Source organism: Gobius niger, assembly GCF_951799975.1.
Source record: "Gobius niger genome assembly, chromosome: 6".
NCBI classification, from domain to species: Eukaryota; Metazoa; Chordata; class Actinopteri; order Gobiiformes; family Gobiidae; genus Gobius; species Gobius niger.
The window spans coordinates 15544054-15560259 of NC_136857.1; the positions used below are offsets into that span (position 1 = coordinate 15544054).

The following is a 16206-nucleotide window of genomic DNA, read 5'->3' on the forward strand; positions in this document are numbered from 1 at the left end:
ACAGTAGTTCTGGGCATGCGCACTTTGTCAACATCGGGACTCCATTCCTGGCTGTCACAGACTGTTCTGGAGCCTCGCATCCCGCTGTCTGTCTGTGATAACTTCAGCTGATTCACCGCTAAAACTTCACCATGAGCGGGGACCATGAGCACAGAGACTCCCAGGTACCGAGTGTTCATTACTGAGCCGAGGCGCTTAGTTTGTGCGAGTTTTAGGCAAGGGCTGACACAACTACAGCTTCTTCATAATAAATTACAACCCTGTAATGACAGCGGCTTGATTTTCTTATAGGAATGACAATAGTAATAGCAGTGTTTATACTTTTATCAAGCACTGTATTGTGTTTTTATTGTCCATTTGTATGTCAATTGAAACTTGATAAACCGAGCCACCCGGCATTTTAAAATATCTATTATTAATCTCATTGTTATTTTTCATTTTTAGGTAAATTGCGGCTCTAAAGGAAATGGTACGTCATCTCTGTATGATTTTATTTGCAGTGAATGTGTTTTCTTTGCGGAATTGGGATGTGCCGACTGTTAGTTTTTAAAGGACAGCAATGGCGTCCCAGAGACTAAGTCCCTTCTCCTCCACTCTCTTGCGGCTATTGTTCAAAAAGACCCTCTCATATTAGTACTTGCACGTTTTGATGGTTTTATCCGATGCAAGATCCTAAAAGCACTGGACACCGTGTTTATTTTGCATGTGATAGTTTAATAATCCGCGCATGCATTCACAGTGAATTTTTGTGGGGAAAGTGGTCGATTTGAGGCTGAGGACTTAGTCTCTACGCCATTTTCTTTTTCTGGATGAAGCAACCAGGAGCCGATGAGTGAGGCTAGTGTGAGCCGTGATATGGAGGCTGGAGCTGGGCGCTGATCGCCCCTCCTGCCCCTGTCTCAGCCACGGAATTGACTGATTCAGCCAAAACAAGGGCCATCACCCTGCAGATACCAGATTTTCACACACGTTTCAGACCAGGTTGACCATGTACTGATGCTTTTAGTTTCACATGTTTTATTGCCTGTTACTCTTGCAAACTTTTAAGGGAACTTACATGATTGCAAAGTGACATAATGCATATGTGATGACATTTTTTTTTTTTTAAGGTCAGGTACATGTAAACATATATTAGCATCATTAAAATACCAAGACAGCAGGATGCTAGTGAAGCCATGAGTTTGTATTTCCGAAGATGATGGTGCACATCATTTAATACCCTCATTCCATTAAAACTGCTTCATTTTTCAAATCTTTTTCAAATGCACATACCCCAGGCGACATATGAAACATGCATTTGTGTCAGGCTGAACATTTTGGGTGTGTTTGTTGTTTTATCTCTGGTGACAGTTGTGAGAAAGCATAATTTTCTGTGTACGCTGAAATGCATTAAGGCTTTGCCTATAAAATTTGTTTGCTTTCAATGCTAGACTCTCACAAACATAAAGAAAAGCACAGAGACAAGGAACATCGGCACAAAGACCACAAGAAAGACAAAGAACGGGAGCGCTCCAAGCACAGCAACAGGTGAGACACTCGAGGCAGCACAATGATATCTAAAATCTGTAATGTATTGAATGGCAAAGTGCTTTATTTTTCCTTGTAGTTATGGTTACACTGACTGAGCCACTCACATTTTTATATGATGTTTTCTTAACATTGCATATACTAAACAACAAACAAAACGTATTTATTCATTCACTGGCACTGAGAATGCAAATAGTTTATAAACACTTAAAATACAGACCTTCTAAAGGCTATGATAGCACTGTAAAGGTAGATTAATCGTTGGGCATCTTGTTTATAAGATATTTGTAAATGAATATGATAAGATTGGGCCTTGTGACGCAGCAGATTTAGTGATATGTCCCTGAAGAAAATGAGTTGTTGATCTGTGTCTTATTCTACATCATTGCAAGAAGAGGCTCATTTCCATTTATTTAACATTGAGCAAATATTCTCAGAATATATATAATAAATATTTGTGTAGTGGGCAGCACCATCGCCCAGAACGACATGTGTGTCTATCTTAATATTTTCCCTCTCTGTTTTGCAGTGAACATAAGGACCACTTTGAGAAGAAACACAAAGACAAGCTGAAGCACAGTGACGGCTCAGAAAAACATAAAGAAAAACATAAGGACCACAAGGAGAGAGAGAAGGAGAAGAGGAGAGAGGACAAGGTGGGTTTATTAATTACACCACTGGTTTCCAAAGTGGTGGTTTTGAGGCACTGAACAGGGAGTCCCAAGATGATTTCGCTATTTAAAAATAGAAATACTGATCCTGTATTAAATATCATTCTTGTATTGTCTGTATTTGTGTCAAATAACAAGGTAAACGTACATTGACAAGCCAGGGGAAACTTTGAATAAGACTCAATATAGAATGTTCTAAGGAACAGTTCTAGATCATGGTGATCAAGATGTGTTTGTGAATTATTATGTCAAAATACAGGTGAAACTCGGAAAATTAGAATATTGTGAAAAACTTCAACTTCAACTTCAACTTAAAATGTGAAACTAATATGATTCAGACTCATGACGTGCACAGTGACATGTCAAGCCTTTATATGTTTTCATTTTGATGATTTTGGCTCACAGCTTGTAAAAATAAAAATTCAAAATCTCAGAGGATTAGGATATTACATGAAATCAATAGAAAAAAATATTTTCAACAGAGAAATGTCGGCCCTCTGAAAACTATAATCATACATATGCACTTAGTACTTGGTTTGCGCCCCCTTTAATTGACCTTTATACAGTTGCATGGCATGCATGCTATCACCCTGTGGCACTACTGAGGTGTTATGGAAGACCAGGATGCTTCAACCAGAGGAATATGAGATTTGAAGCCCATGTCCAGGATCCGTCTGTGTGTGGTGGCTCTTGATGCACTGACTCCAGCCTCAGTCCACTCCTCCTGAAGGTCCCCCACACTTTTGAATGGCCTTTTCTTGACAATCCTCTCCCGACTGTTGTTCCCTGCGGCTTGTGCACATTTTTCTTCCACACTTTTCCCTTCCAATTAACTTTCTGCTTTGATACAGCACTTTGAGAACATCCCACTTCTTTTGCTATTACCTTTTGAGGCTTTCCTCCAGGAGTCAATGATGGTTTTCTGCACAACTGTCAGGTCAGCAGTCTTCCCCATGATGGTGAATGGGAGACACTTAGAGCTACAATATAGTCCCTTTTCACAATATTCTAATTTTCTGAGATTTTGAATTTGGGAGTTTTACAACCTGTGAGCCAAAATCATCATGCAAAGTGAAATCAGGCCTTTATTTCTTATAATTTTGGCTCACAGCTGGTAAAAACCCCAAATAAAACATGAAAATGGACTGTAAGCCATATCAAAATGACAACAAACAAAGGCTTGACATGTCACTTTGCATGTCATGAGTCTAAATCATATGTTAGTTTCACATTTTAGGTTGTATTACAGAAATAAATGAACTTTTTCACTATATTCAAATTTTCCAAGTTTCACCTGTTATAAAGAAATGCAATGAGGGAATCAAGCGTCCTGTAACTGTATTAGGACCCCGTGCCTCAGTCTGTCCTGGGATTGAGGGTGAAATGCTCTGGACTTTTCGAAATATGTTTTTTTGCATTACCGAAAACCTCAAGAAACAGCTTGAGAAACACGTCACAAAGTTTGTTTTTTTAACAGGTGAAATCCTCCCATCCAGACAAGCCTAAGAAAGAAAAAGAGAATGGATATGTCAGGTACATATTTTTTATTGACTACAAATCATATGATAATGATAATGTTTGTTCTGGTTAGAAATGTGTTGGTCTTAAGTCTACAAACACATTAAACATATTAACTTGTTATTTAGAGACTCAAGTCCTGCTATTAAGAGTGAACCTGAGGACGACAATAGCTTTTACCCAATTTCCAAGCACAAGGCTCCCAAAAGAGAGTATGATGAAGAAGAGTAAGTGTCTCCTTTATTTAATCCAAAAATACATTGTGGAGTATATATATATTTACTTAATTTGTTTGTAGAATTGAATATAAACCCAAAAAGGTAAAAACAGAACACAACAAAAAGGCAAAGAAGAGGAAACATGAATATGAAGAGGACGAGGATGAAGAGGTTTTCAAAATGTTTATTTAAAGTCACATTATTTCAATCTATGTTGTATTTTTATTGATGTTTTTTTTTACTCAGGACATAAAACCTAAAAAGACAAAAGATAAAGGTGCAAAAGATGGCAAGAAAAACAAAAAGGAAGAGGAAGAGAAATGGAAATGGTGAGATCCTACAAAAATCGTGCTTGTGTTTGATTTTTTTAGACATTTAAATTGATTATTGGTTGTTTTTATCAGGTGGGAGGAGGAAAGATATACAGACGGATCTAAGTGGCGCTTTCTTGAACATAAAGGCCCGGTGTTCGCTCCCCCTTATGAACCTATGCCCGATAAAGTAAAGTTTTTCTATGATGGTAAGTTACATTTGATTGACACTGTGTGTCTGGCTTTTAAAGTTACAGTGAATGTCTTTATTATTAGGAAAGCCGATGAAACTTAGTGCCCCGGCTGAGGAAGTTGCCACCTTTTTTGCCAAAATGCTGGAACATGAGTACACCACTAAGGACATTTTTAGAAAGAATTTTTTCAAAGACTGGAGGAAGGTGAGCTCGAGCTGAAACACTTACTTGATAGAAACTGAGAAATTGATCCTGACCAAAGAGATCTGTTGTTGTTGTTGTTTTTTAAGGAAATGACTCCGGAGGAAAAGTCAAAGATTTCTGATCTCAACAAATGTAACTTCAGTGACATGAGTGCCTACTTTAAGGCTCAATCTGAGGCAAGAAAGCAGATGTCCAAAGAGGAAAAGCAGGTAAATTCTGCATATTCTTTACGTTGAGTGGTGCATTATTACAGGTGTTTTATATTTATGTTTGTCAGAAAATCAAAGAGGAAAATGAGAGGATCCTTCAGGAATATGGTTTTTGCGTCATGGATAACCACAAGGAACGAATTGGAAACTTTCGGATCGAGCCGCCGGGACTTTTCCGTGGACGAGGAGACCATCCGAAGATGGGAATGTTGAAACGACGCATCAGACCACAAGACATTATCATCAATTGTAGCAAGTGCGTAAACTACTGCTTATTAACTTAAAGCAGTACTAAGTAACTTGTTGACCTTAATAAATCCTTTTCGTAGTCCCTCTGGGGGTAATACAAGTGTTAATGGGATGATTGGGGGGTCTTTCATCTCCCCCTTTCCTGCCACTGGGTCAGAGCACCAATACACACTAATGGATTCACGAAGAAGAAGCTAACAGGCTAATGGCTAAGCTAACTGCAGGCTAGCGCCACTTAAACAGTATTTACAGCCAAGTTTGAGTAAAAAAGAATATCTCCATTCGATGTTCAATATCCCTCTCTCCCTTTGTCTTTTCTGTCAGTGTAGTATTTACTCTCACGGACAATTAATGAGTTAAAAAAAAACGCGACATACTCCGACACCTGTGGTGGTGTTTATGGCCTCGAGAGGTATGAGTTACTTAGTTCTGCTTTAAATATATTTGGAAAAGGTTTCACCATTTTATAAGTTCAATACAATTTACTACAATCACAAAGAGATTAGATTTATATTCATTCACATGTAAGTTAATAACACATGTTGTTTTAGTAGTTTGTCATTTTGAACACTGAATGACTTACACCAATTACACCATCTATAAATATGTAAGAATATAAAATGTGTTAATAACTAATTCAGGACTGGCCTAATGTTGTTCATACGCATAAAACCCAATTTTAGAGATTCCAAGATCCCCAAAGCTCCTCCGGGGACAAAGTGGAAGGAAGTTCGCCATGACAACAAGGTGACCTGGCTGGTGTCCTGGACAGAGAACATTCAAGGCTCTATTAAATACATCATGTTGAACCCCAGCTCAAGGATTAAGGTAAAATACCCACACGCCAAACTTCCACTGAATCATCTCTTTATCACAGCATAAATTGTGGATAGGATAGTGACTAGTCCAAAAGGGCATGTGGTCATATAGGGAGATCCTAGGCATCCCTGACACAGCCTCTTCAGTCCGGCCTTCCATCAATGATAGGACTGCGGTCTTGATCCGTGCCAGGTCTATCTGACTGAAGGACCATGTCATCCATTGAAGCAGGCCTCTCTCCTGCCTGCTCTCCGCTGCCCCAAGACATTTTTTTATATTACTGATTGTCCAGGTTGTTGTAGTGTTAACTTGGCGCAGTGGTTGGATTTTACATTTTTTGTAATGCTCAACACATTGAGTGCCAAAACCGAAAAAAGTTGTTTTTGCTTTTTTTTCTATTTTTAATTACGAAACTAGACACTCTAATACACTTTATGTGTGATTTTGGGAGGTTTGTGATGAAAAGAGCTGGAAAAAAAAAAAACTTGTGAAAAGTCACGATCTGGACATTTCATCTGGGCATTTAATCATTTAATTTCATTGTGTGAAGTGAGAGCAGAGGGGATCTCCTGCACTCAACAACAATCTCCACACCTTGTGCTTCAGATCGCTCTATATTTTTTAATCAGAAGACCAATGAGGTCAACAAGCGGACAGTTTTGTATGATCTAAAAATAAACCTTGTGTCAGGCGCAAGCGCCGTTTACCATAAGCCCCTGTTTTCAGCCAAAGCCCAGTGAAGAGAATGAAATGAGGGAGACAGTTGTATTTCATAAAACATGCAATATCTCCGGTTCTAGAAAAAAAAACAGTGATTTTGATCAAAACTAGCCTCTTTCTCAAGAACCGAGGTGCGTAGAATTAAACTGTTTTCACCTACAAAGCGCTTAGAGTCTCATCTTTCAAACGAGCCCTAGCATGTGTCCATAGTTATAACATAGAATACGCTGTGGTGCTACAAATATCATGAAAAATGGTCTGGATTGTTGGCATTCTACAGCTAAATCCCCCAAAACAGCGCGGCACTCAATGTGTTAGCATGCGGTAGAATTAACAAAAAAAGGTAAACTCAAACTGTTAATGTTTGCTCCAAAAAATTCAGAAATATCACACTGTATTAACTTGAGTGTTTTTAGGGGGAGAAAGACTGGCAAAAATATGAGACAGCACGGCGACTGAAGAAGTGCGTGGATCGTATTCGCAATCAGTACAGAGAGGACTGGAAGTCCAAGGAGATGAGGATCAGACAGAGAGCCGTGGCACTCTACTTCATAGACAAGGTAAGGACAGAGAGAGTGCAACATGTGCCATCACATTTATATTTGTGACATTGACAGACTTTAGCTGAGTTTCATCTAACAATTTGAAATGTTATAGTTGGCACTAAGAGCTGGTAATGAAAAGGAGGAAGGCGAGACAGCAGACACAGTCGGCTGCTGTTCACTTAGAGTCGAACACATCAAACTTTATCCCAAAATGGACGACCAGGAGTATGTGGTGGAGTTTGACTTTTTGGGAAAGGATTCAATCCGCTACTACAACAAGATCCCTGTGGAGAAAAGGGTGAGAAAGTCGTCTGAAGTTAAAACACGTTGTGAAAGATTGCATTTTCTTGCTAACTGATGTTTAGAAGATTAATATAGAAAGTGTTATTTCCAGCATTTACTGTGTTATTACTGTATTTGCTTTTAAGTTAGAGCACCATCTCCAGGTGAAATGTAAAAATGTACCTAAAGAACATTCACTGTAAATAAACCCTGTACGTCTTTTCCAGGTATTTAAAAACCTGCAGTTGTTTCTGGAGAACAAGCAGCCAGAAGATGATCTCTTTGACCGACTAAATGTAAGAAACCTGCCAAAATAACTTTTACTCATCAACTACTTTTTTCAAATTATTACAAAATGTTAAGTGGCAATATTCTGTTTCGTGTGTTTTTATCTCCAGACATCGATTTTAAACAAGCACTTACAGGAGCTGATGGATGGACTCACCGCAAAAGTGTTTCGAACCTACAATGCCTCCATCACTCTGCAGCAGCAGCTCAAACAACTCACCACTGGTAAGTCAGTGCAGCTGAACTGACCAGTGTGTGCACAAAGTCAACAGGTTTTATGATTAGCTCAATTTATTTGTACTACAAAAACACATTTAGTTTACTGAAATAACTGTTGGTGTTATCAATCATCATCATAAGTACTTTTTAAACTAATACTGAAGTAGAAATAAACAGGTTTTGGATGTGTTTCTTCATTATTGTAACTACATTGTAGTAAATTGATTTTTTTCATACATTAATGCTCAGGTGATGACAGTCTCCCGGCTAAGATCCTGTCATACAACAGAGCCAACCGGGCGGTGGCCATTCTCTGTAACCACCAGAGAGCTCCGCCCAAAACCTTTGAAAAGTCCATGCAGAACCTCCAGACCAAAGTGAGTTCCTTACATTCGCTATAATTATCCCCTTCATCCCTTTGCATGGGACTTGTATAGTCTTGTCAGAGAGAGTTTGGACTCTGGGAATTTTAAATATAGGGTGCAGCAGGTGAGATTTAGAAATACAGCTTGTGTCAGAAAAAGATATAAGACGTTGTAAAAGGCAAAGTTGAATGTCTCTTTTTGAGTACATGCATTTGTATCGGGAAATTATTGTTAATTATGAGCCCCAGTTACAAAAAACAATACATGTATTTGTACCTTTGCGAATATTTGCAAGTTTAAAGCAGTGTTTATTTTAACATTAGATTGATGACAAACAAAGTCAGCTGTCGACAGCACGGAAACAGTTAAAAGCTGCGAAAGCTGACCACAAGGCTTCCCATGACGAAAAGAGCAAAAAGTAAGCATGTTTTAATTACCACACTACGTTTAATTCTGCAAGCCTTGGTTTCCATTTATGTGGCTTCTCTTATGTACTTCCGTAGGACTGTGGAGGTAAAGCGTAAAGCTGTCCAAAGAATAGAGGAGCAACTGATGAAACTGCAGATGCAGGCGACAGACAGAGAGGAGAACAAGCAGATTGCTTTGGGAACGTCCAAACTCAACTACCTGGACCCCCGCATCTCTGTCGCCTGGTAAGGACTTTGTTAAGCTCTATAATTCTATGGTTTACTATTTTTGAAACAACCAAACCATTTTACCCCTATACATTTTGTCAAGGATTAAGGACTGAAATAACTCCTAAATTTTTATCCATGTGGTGGTGTGTGTCTACCTTGATTACAAAAATAGCAGGAAGTAGTGTTGCATTGTAGGAAAACGAGCCACGCAAGCAACAAAGCCAACTGCTTGTAGATCAAAAATCAGTGGAAGAAAAGTGTGTGAGCGCAGGGAACAATGGGGTTTGTTTTTGAGCGTCTTTCCTCTGTATGTGACATTGCAGAGGAGTTCCCTCCAGTGTTGGACTAGGCTTTGGAATAGGGGACAGGGTCTGCCCTTCTTGACTTACAACCCACAGTTATTTTTGTAAAGCACAATGGACATCGAAAGGCTGTTGTACAATAAAGCTTGCGGTGGTGATTCTGGGAACATGATGTCGAGCGATTTACTGCTAACGGCTACTACAGTGTCAAAGGTCTAAAAACCTACTGGATCCAAAGAGCTGATTCTCCCTGGACATACTTAATTCTGATCTGTAAAGAACCACTACCAGTTCCCATTAAGTTCCCATAAGTATACTGTGTTAAGCCAGGACTTAAAGGAATAGGCTACTGTTTTTTCATACTAACATATGTTCTTCCCTGAGCTTAGACGAGCTGTCTGGTCTTTGTTTGTGCACTCAGTCACGATGTTGTTAGCATTTAGCCTCTCCAAGCATATTCCTATTTAAATACAGTTACGTGAGGAGTTACATGATCGAAGTATAGTTACACAAAATTAAATTTCTAAACGGATAAAAAGAGGTACTATATTGTAAGGAGATGTAGCAACTCAACGTCCGCGCAGTAAAAGTGCTCGTAACCGTGTTTAAATAGGGAAAACGTAGAAGTGCTTGGTTGCTTCTAACTTCACCCCCATCTGGCCCCATAGAGGAGAGCAGGAGAGGCTAAATGCTAACAACATCTGTGGTCTTTTTGAGTGACTGAGCACACGCACAAAGACCAAACAGTTACGCATCAACTCATCAAAGCTCCGGTAAGAACATATCTCAGTATGGAAAAACGGTGGTCTATTCCTAATTTCTATGTCAGGACTAAACAAGGACCAAACCACCTGCCAGAAGAGCAGGGTTGAAGATTTGCACATGGCTCTAAAACTATAGGTTGCACACATGCTTGTACTAAGTATATGTACCACTCTGTTACTCCCACTGTCATATTCATAATTTTAACCACAGTTTTTCAACAACCACATAATATACATTTCCTCTTTTCAACGTGCATGATAATGGTGCTTGCATATACTTCTTGCATAAATGATCTATCAATCTATGCACAAGGAAGTCCTCGTTCGTTGAGCATGAACATGCTGATGGAAATGAGTAAAAGTGTCATCAATGTAGCAGCCTCCAATTTTGTTCATTTAACTCTGCTTTATTGTCTAGGTGCAAAAAGTATGGCATCCCTATTGAGAAGATCTACAATAAAACTCAGAGGGAGAAGTTTGCGTGGGCGATTGACATGGCTGAGAAGGATTATGAGTTTTAAACGGACACAAGTGTATTTCTTTTCCCATGCCTTTGATTGTAAAGATGGTTTCTCGTTGATGTCAAATGAATCCACTTTGTGGCTATAGCAGGGCTGTAAAGAACAAAAAATGGAATGCAGGCGCATGTCAATAGATGTAATTATTTTGTGATTTTCCGTAGTTCATTTCAAATTGTGAAATGCATATGATACACAGATTCAGGACACAAGAATTCTAAATATTTCACCAGTTTTTAAAGCCATACTGCGAAATATTCCAGGTTATATGTTGGTAATCACTAAACTTAACCATCATAAAATATTGATAATTAAACAATCATGCCAGCGATACACAACATGCTGCTGATGATAACCTCGACACCAATCATGTTGCGAGGGGTTATCAACATAAAGCGACATCTCCATGGAGGCAAACTGGTGTTGTCCCACTCACAGTTACAATTTCGGGCTCAGCAGATGCAATGCTTGTATTTTATTCTGTTTATTCAGAGAAATGTTACACGGCATGGCTTTTAATTTTTCAAGTAATTGTTTCTATGTATTCCTTACTTCAATACCACAATAATGTTTTTTTTCTAGCATTGCATCATATTTTTCCGTTGTTTTGTACAGCTTATAAATGATTTCTCGTAATGATTGCATAGCACATTTTAAACATGGTACTTAACCTACTTTCAGTTTTCAAATCCAATTCTAAAGCCATATGTATCCCCAATGTAAAGCGTGCGTGTATGCAAACCACTTTGAACTGAACTATTAATGTGACTATTACACATTACAGACATGCGCCTCCAACATAACCAGAGCAGATGTATTTATGAATCTACAACAATCATTTGACCAACTTACAACTCTTTAAATACTGTACGTATAACAGTAGTGTGTATGTAGCTGCTTGTGTCCGCCCCCTGATCAACGATGGACACATTGTTTTTATTTGAGATGACTTTGATCAATTTGTAAGCCATCAGATTTATGGACAAATTCTATATTCTCATAGGATTATTAACTAGTATATGTGTGAGACCTGTGTGACAGGAAGGGCACGGTGCGGTGATATGAATATTTATTGATGTTTTTGTGTGAAAGAGTGACGAGATAACATGAGCCTGACAGACAAAGGACTGTGCACATTGAATATTAGCACCGTGTTAATATTATTCATGCCATGATTTCATCTCCTTATAGTTTTGCCTTTTATTTCAGGGATGTATATATTTGTTTATTAAGCTGTTGTCAACTAAAGACTCATTGCACTTACACCGATTACTAATTTAACATAACATTTTGACTGATAATGTGAGGAAACATCCAATAATGTGCATCTCCATACACACATGACACCTATCTGAACCAGCATTAACTTTCATGGACCAATTTAGACAGATGGCAATAGAAACTGACAATTTTGGCCAGTCATCCTCTCAAAACTGTTCACAAACATCTTAATGCTCTCTCATTTCCTCCTGCTCCTAATGTCTAAATTCACTAACAAATGCTAACAACATATATGTTTATCTGTGTTGTGACTTCCCTCAGAGGCCGGATGTTATGCCCGATGGTTGTAAGCACCATATAGTCATTCCTCGTGCTTACTTGAAACTGTTAGGTGTATGTTGCTGAGCTCAACACTTTATTTTTTTCTTTTTTTCCCTCAGACTGACTTGTAATGGATGTGGTCTGTGCCAAAAATAACAGAACTCCATGCATTAATTGTGCTACTTTTTGTATTTATTTGATTACGCGGAAAGTGTCCTGATTTTCAAATGTGAGTGTGGTCAATACTTTGCTGTGTTTCTTGCTGTTTGATTGATTTCAATATTTAACTCGACTTCTGAATGGTTGGATGCTTATTGTAGCTTTGTAGTTTTAAAAAATAATATGAAACTTGATACAAAACGTGTGTGCATTTGTTTTTCCTTTTATGTGCTGCACCAAACACTGAAGACACATAGTAATCATCTTACTTTGAAAAACAACTGTATGTAACATAAACTGTAATTGAGAAAGGCAGGGAGTACTGATAGTATATTGGCCCGGTTGTGTTTATGTTATTTAATGGATTCTAGAGCATATTAGACGATGAATTATATTTTATGATGTCTTTTTTGCTTCTGGTAAGGGGAAATATTGATTCTTATAACGGCTGAAATTAGATTTGCCTGGTTTGCCTTTCCCGTTGTGATGGTTCTGCCCATATGCCGAACAACAGACACAACTTCTGTTTCACGTCACAACTTAAAAGGCCCTATACCTGATTTTAGGTAGTAGTGGAATTTGTTTTATCCTTCAGAATATTGCAAAAGCACGACCTTTGTGCACTATGCATCTAATCATAAAGCCTTTTTGTCAACTGTGAACACTTGTTTTGACAGTATTGCATCCTGAAAGTTGTGAAACATGTGCAATAGGCTCCCCTCTGGGCCAGGTCTCCCCTGTAAAAGAGATTCTTATTCTCAGTGGGACTTTCATGGTTAAATAAAGGTCAAATAAAAAATAAAAAACATTAACAAAAGTGTTACATAGCCTATTGCTGGGTTGCAGATTCTAGAATATGATGATGTCACCAGACCCAGTGGGGGGCAGGAGCCAGTTTTTCCTATTAACAGCATTACACTTTCACAAGTCGTAGCTAAAAAGAAAATGTATGGATTAGAAAAAAGTGATCATTAATATCAGTCACTGGGTTCATGATCTCTCTGCACAAGACCAAAAATTTCCTATATAATAGTATAGGCCTTTATAATGCTGTGATGTCACCTGCAACCCAGCAATAGGGCCTTTAACCTCTTACCACCCGCCTCAACAAATGCATTTTCTCCACTTTGGCTATAGGCTAGATGTGCCTCATTTGAAAGCTAAGACCCACAAAATTGATCTGTTGCTTAGTGGTCATCACTTTTTTCGCTTTCTTTTTCATCTCATGTTTACACTTTTTGTTGAGTTTTGGGGATTTTTTTTCTCTTTTTCTCTTTGTTGTGTTTTTTCATCCACGTTTTCTTCTCGTTTTCTTCTCTGTTTTGACGCTTTTTTCAAGAAACTTTTAGATTTGGGTAAAGCCAAACTGGAGAAAACGAGCTTGGTTCAGGTGGGGGTGAAAAGGTTAAGCTTATTGACTTTTATTTGTTTTGTACTGTAGGTTTTTTTTTAATTCCCAAAATTGCTCTAGGGTCTCAATAGTGTCTAGAAAATGCTCTGCTCTGTGCTAAGGTTACAGTGTCATTCTGTCACTTTTTGAAAAGCAAAACTTGAAATGAGCACGCAAACTTAAAAAGTAGTTAATGGATAAGATAAGATAATTCTTTATTGATCTCACAATGGAGAAATTCACTTGTTACATCAGCTCCATCAGAAACACTCCATCAACTTAATAGTAAATAGTGGTATCTTATATACAATGAATGAAAAAAGCTTTAAGGGGCAAAAAGTATAAACAATGAAAAAATAAAATCAGAGCAAGATGGTAAAAATGTCAGCAGTGCAAAGTTTCCAGTCCTCGTGCAGGTGGTTGATAAAGTGACGCTGATACAGAGAGATTTGTATTGAAGTATGTTCAGATAAAACTGGGGAAAAATATATACGTATATATAAAATATATAGATATTTTTTCTTCTAATAATTCATTTAATTAATAATACAAACATACTGGCATTTAAAAGTGCTTGAACATGACAAGTAAGTAACCAGGTAGTAGGAGCACATTTGATGAGTCTTGACCTGGTCTTGACACAAGGATAAAGAAGTTATAAAGAATAGGGGTCAAAGAGGTCACAACCGTGCTCTTGCTTTTCATGAAGTGGCTGGAGGAGAAGCAGTTCTTTGTGGAAAACAATTTAAACATAAATTTATATTTGTGGATAAAGAATTTACAAAGAAATTATCAGGACATTCACAAAAAATTCATCCTTCTTCTCTTTTCTTAAGATTCCAAAAGTAATGTCCTTTTTGGTGAAATCTTGTAAAAGAGGAACTTTGAAGAAATCTTCCCAGAAAGTTTAACTGTAGATACATTCGAAGAAACGGTGTCCGTAGATTCAAAGTTTACATCGCAAAAGCTGCAGCAATTATTATCAAAACCAAATCGCGTTCTGAGGAATTCTTTAGAGGGGTAAACACCTAAAAGATTTTATCATGGATTTATTTGACCTTCGAAGGGATGGGTAATTTAAGATAGTATGATCTAATGTGTTATTTTTTCCCAGGTTAGAGAAATGTTGAGATATTGGTACTATTTGGTTGATAAATGAATTGATATATATTACTTTTGTTAAAGTGATTTCTGATATTCACACTAGGGGTGGGTCATATTGTATCGCATATCGTTATCGCGATGTAATTTTTTTAATATCGCTATTTTTTACATTGCTGTGTACACGATATAATTTATGTTACGCAGTGATCTCAGTAACGGATTACTGTAATCGGATAACTTTTTTCAGCAACTATTAATCTAACGTGTTACTATTTCCAAACAAGTAATCAGATCTAAGTTACTTTTCCAAATTACTGTGAGTTGCTATTTCGTAATTTTGCTTTGGAAAACAATACATTTCTTTTTGAATCTCGCCGAGTGACGCAATATAATGTGACAAGTCACGTTTTCAGCCTGAGACACACTGGTCCGGGAGAGAGAAGGAAATATGTCACTTTTCTGAGTCTGCGTCAGCTTTGTTGATGTTACTGTTAAAATGCAGTTGAGTGTTGGTAGAAGGGTTTGTCATTACTGTGTTGTGATGGTGGAGATGCCGCAGCTGAATGTAACTTATAATCTAACTTAGTTACTTTTAAAATCAAGTAATCTGTGGCAACACTGATGTTACGCTCAGCTCCATCAGAGCAGCATAAACACTGACTGTAGAACACAGGGGCAGGTGCTTAAAAAGTACAATGAAATGAAGGAAATATGGCGCTACAAAAAAATTAAAATGAAATGAAATGTCTTTGCATTAATCTTCCGAACACAAGAAGGCATCTCGTCATAGAAGGGGGCGTGGCCGCCTCGCCAAGGGGGAAAATAGAATCTTTAGAGAAACACAATTTTTCACTCTTTTTAGCCATTTTCTGGTGGAATATGAACTTATTTATTACATACAAATAAAGTCAAGTGTAAATCAGGTCCATATGAATATTTTCTCACAGCAGATTGTTCTGTAGAAGTGAAAAAACGGCAGTTATAGCTAGTGCTAGCTAACCGTTAGCATTAGCCCGATGCTAACCTGTAGCATCATGTTAGCATTCTCCGTTTTTTATGTATTTATGGGCTGTTGAACTACTTTGCTCCTCCCCATGTCTTTGTATCTTTATTTAGTAGAAAACTATATTCATAATTCTGCATTTGTTAAAGTAGTTTTTGAATAATTAGAGAAAGTTTTGTTTTTTTCAAAAGTTTTCCCCCTTAACTGTTTTCAAACATGACTATATGGGCGATTCCAGAGACGTCGTCTGTATCTATAGGCGCAAGGCTGGAATTTTGAAGTAATTTGTCCGTTATCAATTATATCATCAAATAAATCGTTATCGTGATATTCTTTTTTTTATGTCGTGATAGATATTTTAGGCACTCGCACTTACACTGTCAACTGTCTGGTCAGTGTGTTCCGGCTTTTATTGTGAAAGCCTGGCGGAAGCGTGGTGTCGTTGCT

The 16206-nt window shown here is 37.8% G+C and overlaps 1 protein-coding gene across 1 annotated transcript; it reads left to right on the forward strand.

Annotated features, from left to right (window-relative positions):
* The first annotated feature begins 22 nt into the window (after nucleotides 1-22).
* top1b (DNA topoisomerase Ib) lies at nucleotides 23-12402 on the forward strand. Its single transcript, XM_079557889.1, has 21 exons — nucleotides 23-164; nucleotides 445-469; nucleotides 1431-1527; nucleotides 2057-2183; nucleotides 3676-3731; nucleotides 3845-3943; nucleotides 4015-4105; nucleotides 4181-4263; nucleotides 4339-4454; nucleotides 4522-4643; nucleotides 4730-4852; nucleotides 4921-5108; nucleotides 5785-5929; nucleotides 7057-7200; nucleotides 7298-7483; nucleotides 7695-7763; nucleotides 7866-7980; nucleotides 8224-8351; nucleotides 8663-8757; nucleotides 8843-8992; nucleotides 10462-12402. Exons 1-21 carry the CDS (start codon nucleotides 132-134, stop codon nucleotides 10562-10564), a joined length of 2295 nt encoding a protein of 764 aa, XP_079414015.1. The 5' UTR covers nucleotides 23-131; the 3' UTR covers nucleotides 10565-12402.
* Nucleotides 12403-16206: the final 3804 nt, after the last annotated feature.